The 19,976-nt window shown below is 35.8% G+C and overlaps 1 protein-coding gene across 18 annotated transcripts in view; it reads left to right on the top strand.

Moving 5' to 3' along the window:
* GPHN (gephyrin) overlaps positions 1 to 19,976 on the top strand; it is a 391,499-nt gene that overhangs the window by 179,177 nt on the left and 192,346 nt on the right. For all 18 annotated transcript variants that reach the window (XM_084792850.1, XM_084792848.1, XM_084792845.1 and 15 more), the window contains 2 exons: positions 1,836 to 1,930; positions 17,574 to 17,640. In XM_084792850.1, the coding sequence (XP_084648976.1) occupies positions 1,836 to 1,930; positions 17,574 to 17,640 (162 nt within the window). The remainder of the gene's footprint in view (positions 1 to 1,835; positions 1,931 to 17,573; positions 17,641 to 19,976) is intronic.

The following is a 19,976-nucleotide window of genomic DNA, read 5'->3' as shown; positions in this document are numbered from 1 at the left end:
AATGGATTGAACTAGAACTTACCATAATGAGTGAGTTAACCCAGAAGCAGAAAGACCCAAAATGTATATACTCACTTATAAGTGGACACTAGCCCAAGGGCCATGTCCACTGGAAGTCTTCACTTACCAAGAAAGTGCGATAGATAAGCGGACATCCTATTGAGACTCTAGGTGAGAGACGAATGGGAGAATGGGGAAATAGAAGGATCCAGAAGGACCTAGTAACCTACAAGAAGAACATTTTGATGGGCGGATCTGGGCCCAGGCGTTCTGCTCAAACTATGGTACCAACCAAGAACAATACGTGCAATAAACATCTTACCCCTACCCAGATCTAGCCAATGGACAGGACATTCTCCACAGTTGAGTGGAGAGTGGGGTCTGACTTTCACACGAACTCTGGTGCCCCATATTTGACCACATCCCCTGGATGGGGAGGCCGGGTGGCGCTCAGGGGAAGGATTGCAGGCTACCAAGAAGAGACTTGATACCCTATGAGCATATACAGGGGGAGGAGGCCCTCCTCAGTCACAGTCATAGGGGAGCGGAATAGGGTGAAAGTGGGAGGGAGGGAGGAATGGGAGGATAGAAGGGATGAGATAACAATTGAGATGTAATATAAATGGATTAATAAAAAATTAATAAAAAAAAGAAAAATGCCCTGCTAAAGAAAAAAAAAGATTGCTACAATTGTATTAAGTCGTGTCTTTTCTTCCTAATTTTACCCTGAAGTTTGTCTTTAGCATTGAACACAATGTGCAATCATACCTCATTCTATAATTTCAGCATATGGCCCTTCACAAACAAAATTTTCCTGTCTTGCAGAGCAAGAATATTAAAACCATTTTTTCCATATGTGCTCACCTCATGTCTCTGTGTTGCATTTGGTAATTCTTCTGATACTCTAAACTTATCATTATTTTTAATGTCTGTTGATCAGCCAACAGCCAACAATAATATAGTCATGACAGCTTGAATGGTCAGATTATCACTAACATACTTTTTGCAACACTGTATTTCATTATTGTAACTTTTAGATATAATGATATGATATGCTTAGTACACTAAAGGACAATGTAATCATGACATTTATATGCACTCAAAACTCAAACATGTTCATATGATATGCCTTATTGATTTATTGGCTTAACAGTGGTGGTCTGGAGGCAGCGTATGCTTATACTCAGAGTGTTAGAAAATATAGTTCCTGTCTTCTTCAGTGACTTAGTCCTGGCTTAGCTACCCTTCATCTTAAGAATGTTGCATCTTAAACTCGTAGTATAGTAAATTCTATCACTTTATTGTTTTTCAAAAAATTCAATGGCTAATTTGTATTGAAAATAGAAAATGTTATAAAATAATAGTACTAGGATGAATATACTTCAGCAGTAATCTTTATTTCAACAATAATAAGCTGTGCATGTAGCGTACTGCCACGTTCAAACTGGAGTTCTTGCCTGTCATGCACAGGGCCTTGGGTTCCATCCTCAATACCACAAAACAAACAGCAAATAAAACCCCTTAGGGACCACAAGAAATAATGCCCAATTTCTTATACATCTGAAATATTTTAAACTGACACAACAATCTGAGGCTTCCTGTTTTAGAATTCATTTTATCAGAAAAAGATGGGACTGTTAACATTCTCTAGATTTTTCTAATCAATAGCTTGTGTTCAGTGATCCTAAAAACCTGAGCTCGCTGACTTCAAAAATCTAAATGCTTGAGAAACTTCAAAATACGGTTTATCTTGAAGTGAAACATTACTCTGCCTTTCTTATTTTCCTTTTCTTTTGGCTATTTCACTCAGTCTGCTATTTAATCTTTAATTACAGGCCACAAAAGAAGTAATAGAACGGGAAGCACCAGGGATGGCCCTGGCAATGCTGATGGGATCACTTAATGTTACACCTCTGGGCATGCTCTCTAGGTAAGAAAGCCACCAACCAATTGCAAAGAAAGTGAACTCCTGACTACAAATCAGTACCCTAGAACAGTAAATCTATTACAGGTTAGTCACAAGACTTAAGTTCATCACTTTTTATCCGTAGTTAATAGTCTTTCCATCCTTTGTAGCTGTCTCAACTAGTCCCCGCTTATTTATTTTCGGTTTTGTTTTTCTTAATTTAGATTTTGAAAGACTGTTTTATCACTGCGGGAAGCCATCAACCCTAATGCATAAGAGTTGTGTTCATCAAAATGTAAAGTTATTCTTTTTGTGATTGTTTATAATCACCAATTGAGATCTATTAATTGTAGCTAGATGCTAATTTAATGCAATGAACCACTAAAATTTATTAAAAATCACCTATTCTCACCTTTTAGGAAGTTATTGCTCTATTAAATCGGTTTATTATTATATTAAATTAGTATATATAAAACTTTGATGGCATAGGTGGTGGCATCTGGTGGTTTCTTAGTATTTTAGCAAATCATAGGTCATAATTCTATAAATGAGCTTAGTATACATCATTTAATATAAAACTTAATTTAGTCAGGGTTTCTTTTACTGACTTTTGAATATGGACATTTAATCTCATACTAGCCAAAAATATATAACTTTGTAAGTTTATAACTTTATAATCTCAGCATAGCCACTTATATTCTACTTGAAATATAACTATAAAAGCTAAGGTATCTATTTAGTTATATAAATGTTGTTCAACACAACTTTCCTGTTATTTTAATTAAATTTATATTTCATTAGTAGCAGTCATTGGAAGTACAGCTATGAATGAATCATCAATTCTATTCTTTTTACTGTCCTGTATATAAAGTATTATAGTGTTTAGATTAATAAGTGTAAATGAAATTTAAATAATATGAGAGATTATATATATAATTTGTTCTTTTAGAATTTCATACATGCTTTGGTAATATTTTCCCCTCCATCAAATTCTTCCTGTATCCTTTTCTCTTTACTTCTCATGCAGCATTATACCTGATTTTTTACCGATGATCATCAAGGCCAATGTAGACTGCAAAAATATTCTTAGTTGTGTGGCCTACCACTGGAACATAGTAGACTTATCAGGGGCTGCATTAGAGAAAAGAACATGTGCATCTCTCAACAGCTAAGAATTGCTAACAGCTGTCCAGCTAGAGGTGAAATTACATGCCCCTCCCCCTCCCCTTCTCCACACTTAGATTTGATTTGGCTTGGGCTTGCACAGGTCTATTATGCTGCCATACCACTGTGTGTCCCTATGTGCGGATACCCTGCCGTGTCCAGAAAGACACTGTTTCCTTGTATTTATCCACTGCCCTGGCTTGTACATTCTCATCCTTCTGTCTTTGTCAGCGATTCCTGAGAAGGCTGAACATCTGGTCTCTTCTTCTCTGCTTGTTATCCATTGTGGGTCTCTGTGTTGATCGCCATCTACTGCAAATATACATTCTCTGATGGAGTTTAAAAGATACCTTAATCTATGAATATAATATCATTGGGAGCTGGTTTAATATATGTCTACTTAACAAGTTATACATGTAGTTTCTTTTCTCGTGTCTATTGTTAATCTAGCTATAAGTTCCTAGCCCGATAATGGTGGCACATCTGGATTTCATCTTGGGGATCAGGCCTTCAATGTGATTATAAGGTGGTTAGTTATTGACATGGCATTCATGGCACTGTTGCACAAGTGGGCAATGTCTTGCCAGGCTAGCCATTACTTTAGCTCATGGTTCACAGCTCAAAACAATTGACAGATACTTTTCTCCTTCAGTAGTCTGTACAAAACCAGCTAGCGCTATGGTAGCTATTTAGTAAGACCAAAGCTTCCAGATCTGTGCCAGCTTGATAATCATGTTCTGTGACTCAAACATGTGGTATCTTCAGCAACAGGATCATATTATCAAGTTATAAAGGTAGCCATGAGCATTAACAATGGTCTGTGATGCTTGGAAGTATGTCTTGGGAACCTCAGTGGCCCACAACTCAAAATTAAAAGAGGTAGCCCATTCCTGGATCTTAAATTTTTTTCAGTTAGTCTCTTTTCTAGTAGGAGTACTGATGCCCCATTAAAGGGTAGTGGGTGTCCATATTTTTTTTAAAAACCCTTGTGTTATTTTTCCATCCAGTTTCCCTCATCTACCTGGCTCTCCTTTGTTCTAAGCCAACCTCTTCTTTCCTATTCTCTAATTTCCTCTTGATTTTCATACCAGTGCATTCTGTCTCCCCACCATTGAATGCCCCTTCCCATAGGCCTTTACTAATTTCCTGGCCTCTATGGTTGTTCCAGATGAAACACATGTACCCATAGTTTCAAACCTGATATCCACAAATGAGAGAAAACATGTGATATTTATCTTTCTGGGTCTGAGTTTCCTCAAACAGAATGATTGGTTCCAGCTCTATCTGTTTGCCTTCAAATTTCATATATTCATCTTTGCTGAGTAATATTCTCTTGTGTAAATATACAATTCTTTTCTCCCATCCAAGTACTAACCAGGCCTGACCCTGCTTAGCTTCCGAGATCAGACAAGATCGGGTGCATCCGGGGTGGCATGGCCATAGAGTACAATTCTTTTCTTTATTCATCCATTAGTTGATGAGCATCTAGCCTATGAACAGATCAGCAATGAACATAGACGAGCAAGTATCTCCATGAAAAAATAAAGTAGTCCTTCAGGTATACCCTCTGAGTTACATGGTAGAATTATATGGTATGAGTTATATGGGAAAACCATTATCCGAATATTTAGGAACCTCCATTCTGATTTCCATGGTTGATAGTTTTCACTGCCACTAGTTCTTAAAAGTCCATGCTGTTTTTTTCTTATCAAAATGTTTATTGGTATTACCTACACAAAGGTAATATATCTAGTTACAAAGTGGCAGGATATAAAATTTTTAAAATATCAGTATCCCTTCTGTATACAAATGATAAATAGGCTAAGAAAGAAATCAGGGGAACCACAACTTTCACAATAGCCACAAATAACATAAAATATCTTGGTGTAACTCTAACTAAACAAGTGAAAGATTTGTATGACCAGAACTTTAAGTCTTTGAAGAAGCAAATTGAAGAAGCTATCAAAAGATGAAAAGATCTCCCATGTTCATGGATCAATAAGAATAACATTATAAAAATGACCATCTTACCAAATCTATAGATTCAATGCAATTATTATCAAAACGCAATTCTTTACAAACCTTGAAGGAGCAAAATCAACTTTATATGAAAAAAAAATTTAAAACTCGGGATAGTTATAACAATTTTGTACAATAGAATAACTTCTGGAAGTATCACCAACCCTGATTTCACTCTATAGTACATTTTAGAAGCTGCTAACCCGCACGGCTGGTTCACCCAGGAATTTAAGTTTTATTCCTTCTCAAGTCTCTGAGGGGCATTGAAGGCCAGATAGTATAGTTTTACAATCAATTTTAGTTGGTTAGGGGATAAGATCTTTTTAGATCATGATAACGAAGTTAAGGGTAGAGTTGATATAGGACAGATATTTAGTTTCATTCAAAAATTTACCCCAACAAGACAGGAAAGACGTTTACTTCAAGCTGGACAAATACAAATAGTCAAACTACTATGAGTGTAACATTTATAGACTTCATGATTGTCACATGGTTCTCCCTGCTGTATGTAGTTTGTTTTATACATGTGTAATAAATGAAGTGTATTTTTAAAATAAAATAAAATTGTTTTTTCTCTTTTTAAAAAGAAAGTAAAAAGGAATGTTAAAAGCTTATTTTTTCTAAAAAATAAAAAAACTGATGGGGGCATTTTTTACCATAAGGCATGTGGAAATTTCCTAAAGTGGTACATTTAAAATGGCTCTATTTGCTGCTTCCGTGAGACTCATTGTAGATGGAAATCCAGTAGTTGAAATTGAAAGGCTAGGAAAGATAAATTAAATGCAGGCATAGCTCAATAGGAAGCTATTTTCCTAGAGTGCAAAAGTCCCTTGTTTGATTCCTAACACTGCAAAACTTCTAAAAGAAATTTAAAAATAAATAAACTAAGAATAACTTAAAAAGCGCGCCAGAACTGTAGCATGCAGAAGAAGGTTATAGTTCCGTCAGGTCAGAAGGAAGTCAGAAACTCAGGGCAGGAACCTGGAAGAAGAACCTGATAGAGGCCATAGAGTTTGCTTATTGCTTTGCTCCCAATGGCTTGCTCAAAGCTTCCTTCCTACCTTCCTTGCTTCCTTCCTTCCTTCCTTCCTTTCTTTCATTCTATCTTTCTTCCTTCCTTTCTTTCGTTCTATCTTTCTTTCTTTCTTTCAGGATTTGCTTATTTATTCACTTCACATCCTGGTCATAGCCTCCCCCTCCTATGCTCCCAGTCTGCCACCCCAGCTCATCAAGTAGCATCAGGACTGAGTTCTTCCTCTTCCCCTGTGGCCTGGCTAGGCAGTCCCTTCAGGGGAAAGTAATTAAAGCGTCAGCCTGCTTTCTTGTAGAACCCAGACCACCTGCCCAGGAGCTGTACCACCCACAATGGTCAGGCCCTCCCATATAATCAACCAATGTCTCCTATTGCATTTTCTTGGTTGAGAGTTTTTTTTCCCAGATAACTTCTGCAAGTGGACAGTGAACTAACCAAGACATATGCATTCTGAAAACTTTTAGCAATGTATATTCTTGTTTATTATAAATGTGATATTTTGTACTTTACTGAAATTTGTCCAATACATGTAAGTCGACTGATATGTGCTTGTAGAGTAGTCTTTATTTTGTCTTCAAGATCAATGCTAACATCGTGTGTGTGTGTGTGTGTGTGTGTGTGTGTGTGTGTGTGTGCATGCAAATGCACACATGCACACCGCATGCAAGTGCATGGGTACAGTGCACACGTGCATGTCGAAGCTAGGTGATAATTTTTATTATCATTCCTCAGGCACCATCTAGCTTTTCTTTTATGAGCAATGATTTGTCACTAGCCTTGATCTTGTCAAGAAAGCAAGCCCCAGAGTTCTATTTCCATCTCCCTAACTGTAGAATTATACAAGTCCAAACCACCATGCTGGACTTTTTTCTTTTCTTTTCTTTTCTTTCTTTCTTTCTTTCTTTTCTTTCTTTCTTTTTTTTTTTAATGTAGGCTATTGAGATTTGGACTCACATTTTATGTTTGCTACCATTTGAGCCATCATCCCAGCCTCCACTTATAATCCTGATATTAGTGTTTCTGTATTTTTTATTCTTAAACTATTCCAATTTGATGGGTTTACAAAAACTTTATTTTCTCTCTATTATTTTTCTGTCTTAAAACTTACTTCATTTACCCTGGCAAAAATGATCTCAACACTCGGGAAGCCAAAGTTAGGGGAATCTCTGTGAGTTTGAAGCCAGCCTGGTCTACAAAGTGAGTCCAGGAAAGCCAAGACTACACAGAGAAACCCTGTCTCAGGAGCAAAAATAATTAGTGGGTTTTATTTTTATTTTATACTTACTATCTCCTTCCTTTTTTATTTGAGTTTGCTTTGTCCTTCATTTGTATTCTTGGAATGGAAGTTTGTATTGATTTGTGTTTTCTAATATAAGCATTAAAAACATCCATTAGTCTGTTGTTTTGTTTTTGTTTTCATTTGCTTTAAGGTTTTTCTTTCCTTTCAGGCTTATTCTTTTATTTATGGATTATTCTCAAATTTGTTGTTTAGTTTCCAAGTAGATAGGAATTTTCCTATTGTCTTTCTGCTTTTAGGTTATAAGTTGATTTCACCATAGTAAAAGAACTCGTGAGTCTTTCAGAGTCATTGTGGTCCAGTGCAGGATCTTTCTTTGTGACTTTATCATATGCCTTGGATCAGAATGTATATTATTCTGTACATTGTTTATTCTATATATGCCCATTGGTTTCAGTTATGTTGTCATATTACTGAGTTCTATATCATTTTATTTTACTTTTCATTTGTTCTATTGCAATAGCTGAAGATGTCATTTACATGAATTGTTCAAGGAAATTCTGGTTATTTACCCCATCAATTGAATATATGTTCTTGTATAATCTGCATATTGATGTTTATAAAATTTTTATTAATAATAGACTAAACCTAAACTCAACTGAAACATACTGCATTAGCTGAAGATAAGCCAACTATTAGGCAGCTATATAATATAATGTTTCTCATAAAAAAAATGAAATGACCATTCAAATCACAAAAGATGGGAGATGCATAAGTGCCTAACCGTAATTAAAAGCTGCCAGTTTAAAAAGGATCATAGTTGAGTTTTGATTTTATAAATGCTGGAAATGGTAAAACTTTAAGGGCATAAAATGAGCAATGTTTTCTAGGGTTAGCAGAAGAGGGAATTGATGAATGGGTAACTCATAGCTGACATTAAGGAAGGGGTGTTTTTTGGTTCTGACACAATTTGAGGGTACAAGTCAAAAACCGCCTACCTCCCATTGTCATTCTCAGCAGCCTAAGGAATCCCAGAAAATTGGGACCCTCTGGCCAAATCAGGAACCATGACATTAGCACACTGAAGATAAAATCAAGGCTGCTCAGTTCATGAAGTTGAGGTGGTAATTTTACTAAATGCATTTTATTATAGGCATATGTGTGAAGAGTATGAGCATACATGTCCTTCCATTTTCTCTTGTCTTTTCTCTTTTTTCAGAGGTTTTGCATTTTCATTGTAGAGGTCCTTCCCTTCTTTGGTTAAGTTTATTCCCTGATGTTTTTGAGACTATTATAAATTGGATTGCATCCATGTCTTTTTCTTGTGTTTGTTGTTGGAATATAGAAAAGCTATTGATTTGTGCAAATTGATTCTGTATTTGCCACTTATCTGATAAAGAATTTATCATACGTAGAAGTTTTCAGACAGACTTTTTGGGACTTCTAAAGTATAGTATTATATTATCTGCAAATAGGCATAGTTTGGCTTCTTTTTTCCCTGTGGGTATCCCTTTACTTCTCGCTCTCTCTTGCCTGACTGCTCAGCTAGTACCTCAAGCACAATATTCAAAAGGAGTGTGGACAGTGAACATCCCTGTCTCATTGCTGACTTCAGTGGATTTCCTTCAAGCTTTTCTCTATTTAGGATTATGTTAGCTGTGAGTTTCTCTTACATAGATTTTATTAGGTTGAACTATGTTCTCTTTAGTTTTTTGTTCTCTAGGCATCTTAGATTTGTCAGTGGCTTTTTTCTGATTCTATTGAAATGATTATGTGATTTTTTTTCTTTAACTATATTTAAAAATATTTTTATTAATTTATTCATATTACATCTCAATTGTTATCCCACCCCTTGTATCCTCCCATTCATCCCTCCCTCCCACTTTCCCCTTCCTCCCCTCCCCTATGACTGTGACTGAGGGGGACTTCCTCCCCCTGTATATGCTCATAGGGTATCAAGTCTCTTCTTGGTAGCCTGCTACCCTTCCTCTGAGTGCCACTAGACCTCCCCATCCAAGGGATGTGGTCAAATACGGGGCTCCAGAGTTTGTATGAAAGTCAATCCCCACTCTCCACTCCACGGTGGAGAATGTCCTGTCCATTGGCTAGATCTGAGTAGGGGTTCAAGATTTACTGCATATATTGTCCTTGGCTGATGCCACAGTTTGAGCAGGACCCCTGTGCCCAGATCTGCCCATCATAATGTTCTACTTGTAGGTTTCTGGGACCCTCTGGATCCTTCTGTTTCCCCATTCTCCCATGCTTGTCTCACCTAGAGTCCCAATAGGAAGTCTTCCCCTCTATCCCACTTTCCTGGTAAGTGAAGACATTCATGGGTCATGCCCCTTGGGCTAGTGTCCAGATATAAATGAGTATATATCATTTGAATCTTTCTGCTTCTCGGTTAACTCACTCATGATCATTTCTAGTTCAATCTATTTGTCCACAAATTTCGGGAATTCCTTGTTTTTATAGCTGAGTAGTATTCCATAGTGTAAATGTACCACAGTTTCTTTATCTATTCTTCTACTGAGGGACACTTAGGCTGTTTCCAGGTTCTGGCTATTATGAATAAGGCCGCTATGAACATGGTTGAGCAAATTTTCTTGTTGTGTGCTGGAGCATCTTCTGGGTATATTCCAAGGAGTGGAATAGCTGGGTCTTGAGGAAGCCTTATTCCCAGTTTTCTGAGAAAGCACCAGATATATTTCCAAAGTGGTTGTACCTGTTTGCATTCCCACCAGCAATGAAGGAGTGTTCCTCTCTCTCTCTACATCCTTGCCAGATGTGGTGTCACTTAAGTTATTGATCTTAGCCATTCTGATGGGTATAAGATGAAATCTCAGCGTTGTTTTGATTTGCATTTCCTGGATGATTAAGGATGTTATATATTTAAGTGTTTCTCGGCCATTCGATATTCCTATGTTGAGAATTCTCTGTTTAGTTCCGAGCCCCATTTCTCAATTGGGTTTGGTTTGGTGGTGTTTAATTTCTTGAGTTCTTTATATATTTTGGATATTAGACCTTTGTCAGATGTAGAGTTGGTGAAGATCTTTTCCCAGTCTGTAGCTGGTCGCTTTGTTCTGTTGACAGTGTCTCCTGCCTTACAGAAGCTTCTCAGCCTCATGAGGTCCCATTTGTTAATTGTTGGCCTTAAGACCAGGGCTGTTGGTGTTCTGTTCAGAAAGTTGTCTCCTGTGTTTAAGTGCATTTTTGTGGTTCATTATATTTATCAACATGGATGGGACCAATCCTGCATTTCATGCATAAAACCAACTTGATTATTCTGTATAGTTTTTTGTTTTTTCTGTTGTGTCTATTGCACATATTTGGGTTTGGAGTGGTACTAGACTGGCTTTGTAGAAGGAGTCTGGGAATGTTCCTACTGTTGCTGGCTGTAGACCTTTGAATGATGTGACTCCTTTTGATTCTCAGGTACTTTTTAGCTGGAAGACTTTTAAAAATATTTTTATTAATTTATTCATATTACATCTCAATTGTTATCCCATCCCTTGTATCCTCCCTTTTTTTTTTCTATTTCAGTACCTTCACTTGTTATGCTTCTGCTTAGATTGTTTTTTATTATTTTAGTTTGATAGTTTGTTTGAATTTAGAAACTTACTCTTTTAGGTGTTCCTACTTAATGGAATATTAGTTTTAGAAATATTCCCATATAATATTATAAATTTTTGATGTAGGTTGTAATGCTTCCATTTTATTTCTGATTCTGTCAATTAGGGTACTCTTTTTCTTTCTTTTAGTTAGTTGGAGCTAGGGTATATCAATTTTGGTCATCTTCTCAAAGACCAGATCTTAGATTTGTTGTTTTCTTGGATTTCATTGATTTCTGCTCTGATTTTTATTATTTCTTGCTATCAACTGTGTTTGGTTTGGATTTGGTTTGTTCCTGATTTTCCAACTTTTTGAGGTGCATCATTAAGCTACTTTAATTAGATAGGTAGATAGATAGATAGATAGATAGATAGATAGATAGATGTACATATATATTTCTTTTCTTTTTACTGTAGGAAATTAGAGCTATCAATTTTCCTCATAGTATTGCTTTCAGTGTGTCCCAGAGATTTGTGTATGTATGTGTTTTTCATTTAAATTTCATCCCTATAATTTTTTTCTTGCTTTCTTCTTTGACCCATTCATCATTTACTAATTGCTTAATAACCATTAGTTTACATATTTACTAGAGGTTTATTTGCTATTAATTTTTGTTTTGTTGTATTGTAATCAAGTATCATACAGGGGATGATTTTTGTCTTTTCATTTTTCTAATGACCTGTTTTGTGTCCTAGGAAATAGTTTATTTTAGAAAATAATCCATGTACTTCTGAGTGGAATGTGTATTCTTTGGTGTTTGGATAGAATAGTTCATAGATATCTGTTAAGTCCATTTGTTCTATGATATCAATTAATTCTGATACTTTTCTGTTATCTTTTTTTCTGGCTGACCAGTCTATTGGAGTACATAGAGTGTTAAAATCACCCACTATTAATGTACTGATGTTAATCTGTGTCTTTAGTTCCAATTGTATATGTATATATGAAGTTAGGTACCCAACAATTTGGTGCATATATGTTTGGTATAGTAATTACTTTGATTGACTGTCCCCTGCCTTGAAGGAAGTGTTCCTATTCTGGTTAGTTTTACGTAGAAGTCTATTTTGTCAGATAATAGGATAACAATGCCTGCTTGCTTCCTGGTCCCATTTGATGTTTCATATGTCTGTCTGTCTCTTTTTTTTTTCTTTACTTTTTAATGATGGAAATGAAACTATACCTAAAAGAGAAGCTTCTATAAAAACTATTTCTTCTTCTCTGTCATGTATCAGTCCTCAAACTTGACGTTGGCCTCCCATCTAGCCTTGCATTTCAGAGCTGGGTCTCTAAAGACATCTTATTGACAGCAGTTCTATCCAAGGGAGTATGCAAAGAGTGCCTTGTGGGCATGGGGTGACTGGAATTATAACATTTCACAAGGGACTTGATCTTTGATCTCTAGGATTTTCTTCTTGCCCATGACTGCTGTTACTTTTTGGAGACAGTGGTCAATCCCAGCCACCAGAGCATGGCTGTAAGCATGGCTTGAGGTGCCATCCTCAATATTCCTCATTGATGCCAGCTTTGCATCCCGAGTAGAGTTCAGCCAGGACCAGCAACACTTTCCGAGTTTTCATCAATGCCCATTTCCACAGCAAGCAATTGGTTCTCAGTAAAAAGGAACGCTGTCTGTCTTTTTACTCTAAGGTCGTACCTATCTTTAAAACTAGAATGTGTTTCTTAGAGACGGAGGACGAGTGAATTTTCTTTCTTGATTTATTCATTCTATCTGTGTCTTTTGTTTGGAGAACTGAGGTAATTGATATTTAAAGCTATTGTTGCAATGTGTATAATGGTCATCATGTTATTAATTTTAGTATTGTTGCTTTTGTTATCCTTGGTATTTTGTATTTTGTAATTATGGACTTTGTATTTTTTTCCATAATCTTTCTGCAAGGCTCATTTTTCTCTTCAGCCTCAATAATCTTTCCTGTACTCTCCTCAGGTTTGGCTTGTTGGATATAAATTGTTTTAGAATGTTTATGTTGTGGAAATTTTTTCTCCTTCAACTATGGCAGGTAGATTTGCTGGATATAGTATTTTTAGCCTTGTTGGTGTCTTTTAGCACTTGGGATTCATTACTCCAGGTATTTGTAGCTATCAAAGTTCACTGAGACATCAGTTCCTATTCTGATAGGTTTTTCTTTCTATGTCACGTGCATTGTTTCTTTTGCAGCTTTCAGTACACTTCTTTGTTATGTATTCTTTGTGTTTAAATGATGATCGGCAATGGGGATTTTCTATTCTGGTCTTTTTTTGTGTTCTGTGTGCTTCTTGTGCTCGTATGCATGTGTGTCTATTGTTTGTTTGTTTGCTTTTGGGGATGGGAAAATTACTTTCTATGATCTTGTTGACAGTCTGGTCTATTACATTGAGTTGGTATTCTTATCTATGCCTATAAGTAAAAGGTTGTTTTGCTTTATTTTGTTTTTCATGGTATCCTATAGCCACATGTTCTATGTATTCCTTTCCTGTGCCTTTAAAATTTTTTAATGTTCCCTACTTATTTGGTCTAGATACCCTATTTTATCTTCAAGGCCTTTTGATTGGACAGGATATTCTATTGTGGGCTTATTTATTCTATAAGAAAATATGAATAAACTATAACATTTGTTAATGCTATAAATTTAAGATTATGATATGAGACATTAATTATAGTGGAAATTAATGAAGATATATGGAAAGTTTATGTACAGTTTTCTTTCATATTTCATAATCTTGATTTCATAAAAATAAAATTTAGTTAAAAACTTAAGTTAAATTCTATTGTCATTATATTCAACTTAAAAAAAACAAAGCATTCTAATCTTAAATAACCTGTGTTACTCAATTCACATTATGAGCCTAAGAAAATCTTGCCAAAACTATAAAAAGACAGTAGAAACAAAGGAAAAATATAGGCCAATATCTGTTGTACAATAGATATAAAAACTTAATGAAGTACTAACGTACAGATACACACATATACACAAATATTAATGCAAAAAATGATGGAAAAAAGTCATGAATTTTAAAGAAAGCTAGGGTGGGAGCATATGTGAGAAATGTTATAATTAAAATGCAGGTGGTGGGGCATTCTTTTAGTCCCAGGACTTGGGAGGGAGAGGCAGGTGGATCTCTGTGAATTCCACACCAGCCTCCTATACATAGCAAGTTCCAGGACAGCCAGCACTACAGAGAAATTGTCTCAGAACAAGAAGAAATAAAATGCTTTTCTAAATCAGTATAGATAATCTTAGGTTCTCCCCCCACCCCAATTAATCTATTAACATGATGATTCAGGCTAATAAGTCATTTGGTGAACATATTTGTTTCTTGAAATCCATTGGTCTTCGTGTGTGTGTGTGTGTGTGTGTGTGTGTGTGTGTGTGTGTGTGTGTTCCCAAATATACCCCATTTGGGTCCACATAATTTTCTTGCATGTATCTTTAGAAGGCTGACCATTTTGAACTGGACATCCAGTTGGTGTGCTCTGCCCTGAGGATAGCCACCTCACCTGCTCACAGCCTTACTCATTTGTCTGTGGTTCTTTGTGTAGGCTTGAGGCCTTAGGGCCTTTCTCCCATGCAGTCTGGCAAGTTTGTTGTCTCATCTATATTCAGCCCACATTTGGGTGGCCGTATTGGCAAGGCTTTACAGTGTAGCTTCTGATATCCCTAGGAGACAATAACACAGCAAAGTCCCAGAAAAGCAGTTGATAAAATTCAGTACATTGTAGTGGTTCTGAGCAACCAAGGGTTAGAATTTTATTTACTTAATAGTGCAGATGTAATTAACAATTACATGTTACTAATATTCTTTTATTAGAAATAAAAGTTCTATTATAACTAATTCTACTCAACATTATACAAAGCAAAAGGCTTTGTATACACATTGAAACAGGACTTTATGAATACACACACATAAAATCAGTAAAAGTCAGTAGTTTTAGGACCAGTGGATAAAGACTTCTCTATAGCTGCAAAATTGGAGTCCCCATTTCAGCCAGCTTTCCATATTCTGTATACGCTAGCACCTCCCAAGACCCGAAGGCCAAGCTAAGAGGTGTAGGGGCAGTGACTAAGATCAGATAAAAATCTCATGACCCTTCCACTGCCTCCTTCTCTTAGAGAACATCAAAAAAAACTTAATAGGCCCAATCCTGAAAGTCTCTTGAAAGTAGTCACACCTGATCTGATGTGGACTGTGGCTCAGGAGACAATGCTATATAACAGCTACTGATAAGATTTCAAACTTCTAAGGTATATGTAGTAACAAGAAATATACTTTATGCTATAATCCTGCGCACACATGCATACACACACACACACACACACACACACACACACACACCTGCCTTCATGTCTTTGAACATGGTATGTATAGATGAATATATGTATTTAATCATAACTGTGTATGTATTTATAGTAAAAGCCTATGAAACTATCAGCAAGAAACTCTGCCTTAATAAATAAAATGGTAATCAATCAAAGACATGACATGACTTTAACTTTGGGTCTTCACATATACTTGTGCACACATGCATCCATACTCATATGAACACACAGGTGCACAGACATGTATACCTCATACACACATACATATGAAAAAAATATTTAGAAAGTTACTGATTTCCCCCGGCATGGTGGTGCTCTCCTGTAATCCCAGCACTGGGGAGGCAGAGGCAGTTGGATATCTGGTTCTAGGCCAATCTGGTCTACAGGGTGTGTCCAGGACAGCCAATGCTACACAAAGAAACCCTGTCTTTAAAAAAAAAAAAAAGCCAGTAAAACAATACAAAAAAAGAATTGATTTTCTACAAACCAATATTATTATATCTTATACTCTTTTATTTTTACAATCTAGTTTAAGAGTGTAAATGGCAACTGTGGAAATTGGGAAGTAGCTTAATGACAGGTATTTTTGCCCTGTATATGGAAAACCCTGGAGTTGCTGGTCATGGTGGGACTTCAGTAATCCAGGTGTGCCTTACTTTTATTTTGATTAAGTAGCCATAAAAACTCTGTTATCTCATACATAAAGTAGAAATTGTGTTAATAATCTACCCCATAGGGCTGTTCCTAGTGTGATATGAAAGTTCAGTAAAGGGTAGAGAGATATTTCAGTCAGTAAAGCACTGCCTAGAAATTGTCAGCCATTGACTTCAGATTTTCAAATTTTACACAATCTAAGTATCATGGCAAAAACTTGTAATGCCAGAAATGCCAGGGACACAAGCCTACTTACCCTGTCTTAAACAAAATGCAGAAGTTACCTGAGAAACAACTTAATGTTGTTCTTTGACCTGTATACACACAAGGACACTTACATTTAAACACATACACATACACATGAGAGAGAGAATATAAGTAAAATATATGGCAAGAAATAAAAATTAACTGTTATATATTACTTATCAACTCAATCTAATATCATAGCATTAATAATAAAAAGGCCCCCCTACAACTCACCCTTTGTCAAGTTTAAGAAAATCAATATTATGGTAGAAATCGAAGTTGAATATTTAGAGGGAAAATAAATGATACTGAGATTAAATGCTGGAAACTAAACCTCATAGTGTCAGCAAAAGAATTGTTTTATTTGGTTTTGTTTGTAATATAAACCTCAGGCTTTCCATCCTTGACTAAAGTTACTAGTGCCTTCTACTGGGTTTTGTATCTAGCCAGTTGATTTAAACATTGAAATTGAAGTTGACCAGTGATTAAAAAGACCAGGAATTTAAAAGAGATGGGGAAGGTGGCAGCATAAGGTTGGCTAGAGAGAAGAAAGAGAGGTATTATAGTTAAATTATAATCTCAAAAGTAAAAAATTTGAAGAGAAATTGACAAGGGTCTCTCAGAGACCTTTGTATATTAAAACACTTGTGGTTCTATTTTATTTTTATTTATTTTTTATTTTTTTATTTTTATTTTTATTTTATTTATTTATTTATTTATTTTATTTTTTTATTTTTATTTTTTGGTTTTTCGAGACAGGGTCTCTCTGTGTAGCCTTGGCTGTCCTGGACTCGCTTTGTAGACCAGGCTGGCCTCGAACTCACAGCGATCCACCTGCCTCTGCCTCCCGAGTGCTGGGATCAAAGGCGTGCGCCACCACGCCCAGCCACACTTGTGGTTCTAGGTATGACTAAGCTCTCTTGCCTTTTCCCCCACAGCAATTCACTTGTGAAATGTTTTCTTTTACTTAACTTTCTACACTTTTTGAAAGTTTATAGTGCAAATATAAACCTCACTCAACTCCTGAATGCTTTCTAATTTAGAATTTTTGAACATCAATAATACTACGTTAGACATATTACTATACTTTGTTCTTGAACCCTTTCAATTTGTAAAAGATAAAATAAAACAAAAAGGCAGTTGTTCAAGGGTAACATTTCTTTAAAGTAGCTTCTTTATTCTGATTCCATGTTTTGTCCATTTTTCTAATCCAGTGTTCTAAACACTATTATAAGAATATTAGTCACAATGTCCAATTTGTATAACAATTGGTAATCTCTTACTGTAACATTTTGTTTATATAATATTTCTCATATAAAACAGTATTATTGGCATTTGTTGCAATTCTTTATTCAATTTACTTTCTCTCTCACTTTTTTCTTTCAGACCAGTGTGTGGAATTAGGGGTAAAACTCTGATAATTAACCTGCCTGGTAGCAAGAAAGGATCTCAGGTAAGCATTCTTGACATTATGGATTTTTGAATGGTCTTTTAACCAACTGTGAGTGTAGACAAACAAAGAGCTGAATATACCACAAAGCTGCTCACTGCTGATACTAATCAGAGAGTCAAGATATTCCCGAAAGCACTCTCAAATTTCATGATTCATTAGAACTAATCATAGAACTTACTTACACTTTATGTGCATATAGTTATGGCCTATAGAAGTTAAGGATACAGATTAAAACGAGCCAAGCGAGGTGCATTGGAGCCCAGTAAGCACACCAGATGCAAAGCTTACTTTGTGTTCTTACTGTGCATTCACAAATTTATCACTCTGCTGACATTGTGACAATGCACATAGAATATTGCCAATCAGAGAATCTAATTTGAACTGTTTTGCTTGCTTTTGTGTTTGTTTATTCATCTTAACTTATTATACACTGCCTGAGTGGTTGAGTTTCAGTCCTATCCCTTTAGTGTCCAGTATCTCTAACAGGCAAAGCAATACCACAGTAGGGCCACACATGCATTGTGATTCACGTTCTTAAGCAGTCTAGTAGTAATCTGATCTCTGGCAAACAAGAACACTCTCAAGCATGAGAAGTATCCCAGAAGGCCCCCTTCTATTAGCTAAAGGCAAGGGTAGACTCTTTCTTTGTGATAATTAATCCTGCACTACATATGGTATGGTATGTTCTATCCTTTAGCTAATGCCTTTTACCAACCAATTAACATTATATTTATTCTAACATTTATATTACTTAATACAGTAATATTATCAGAGAGAATATGACTGATTTGCAAGCAACAACATGATATATGACTAGATTTAGAGGAACTAGTAATCTACCCTTTAAAGGCATTATGTACATTTTTATATTTTAATTGCAATTTACTAATTCCTCAACTTAATCTGTTGGTCTTCATACTATGTTACACATTCATGCAGGAATATATAACAGAAATTAGATGTAACAATTTCCCGTTCTTTGCTGGCCAATCATTTTTTGTTGGTGTTACACTTTAAAGGGGCTTTAATTTACTTTCTAAATATATTTGGCTAACAGTATCAGTACTGATAGAGTAATAACAATGCCAGTATTACAGCATATCTAAATGTAAAAATAGTACAACTGAAAAATAAATTCCAAAGATATTGGATTAAAATAAGGTCAGAAGATCCTGGATTACTGGAGTTCTCTTCAGAGCAATAGTTAGCTGATACATCGTCACATCAGGTGACCAGATGTCTTCTAGAGTGATGCAGCTCAGGTTTCCAGGCTTGTCCGTTTCCAAATACTGGTCTCAGCAGCATATGTCTTTCCCATTTCAAGTATTTATTATACTTGTGATATTGAACATTACCTTGTGTTGAGCCTTTTTTGATACTTCAATATAAAATTCTCTTTCGCTCATTAAATAATATTTTCTTTGGTTCCTCTACCTCTGGTTTTCATTCCTTCTTTTGTTTTACATCTTTGAAGAGCTGTAAAGTCCAGTCACCATGCTGGTTCACGTTACCATTGCTAGTATTGGTCTAAACTTTTATATCGCAGCAGGATATTGTCATCTACAAAATTCTTGTTCAAGAACCACACAGTCACTTTTTAAAAAATAGGAAAGTTTTAAGGAACTCATGACTTTGTATTTAGCTACATATGTGTCTGTCCTTGGCTGCATGGGGCGTGCCTGCCGCACATTAGACATGCCTGATAGCACCTCCCGCTCAGTCTACTCCTGTTCATATTGCAGGGTTACTCAGGTAAAGAGTACCAGCTCTTTATTGGACTGTCTCTCCATCTAGGTGATAAAGTAGCATCCACTATCAAGTCTAACTTATCCAGATGTGCTAAAGACAAAAGGAAACATCAGGAATTCTGATACACACCCCCAACATTAAAGATATACTTAACATTTCCTTTCTTAGAAATTATCTTCTATTCTGGCACCCACCTTGCTATGGCCACTGTGACAAATTGAAAAAATAAAAAGGTTTAGGGATCGTGGTGGAAAGGGTATATTTGTAAAGAAAAACATTTAGTTGTGTGTCTTTGTCCAAATGCCCCTTTCCTAGAAAAGTGAAGAAATCTAACTCATAGGAGTCTCCTTATTCATCACCTCTCTTATACTGACTGTGATTCATAAGGGCATATAAGAGAAGCGAAAGTTTGAAGTGTTTATTTCACTCTCTAAGTTATTGTTCCTAATATGAAAAAATGCAAAACCTATTTATATCCTAAGGAGTTACCAACATCGATCTTAACTTGAAATTTATATAGAGAGCTTTCCTTCTGAGTATTTCCCATAGCGTTCTGTGGTATCTGGCTTACTCATTGGCAGATAGAA

This window comes from Acomys minous, assembly GCF_964271855.1.
Source record: "Acomys minous genome assembly, chromosome: 8".
In the NCBI taxonomy this organism is placed as follows: Eukaryota; Metazoa; Chordata; class Mammalia; order Rodentia; family Muridae; genus Acomys; species Acomys minous.
The sequence above is the reverse complement of the archived record's forward strand: the minus strand, read 5'-3'. Positions and strand labels throughout refer to the sequence as shown.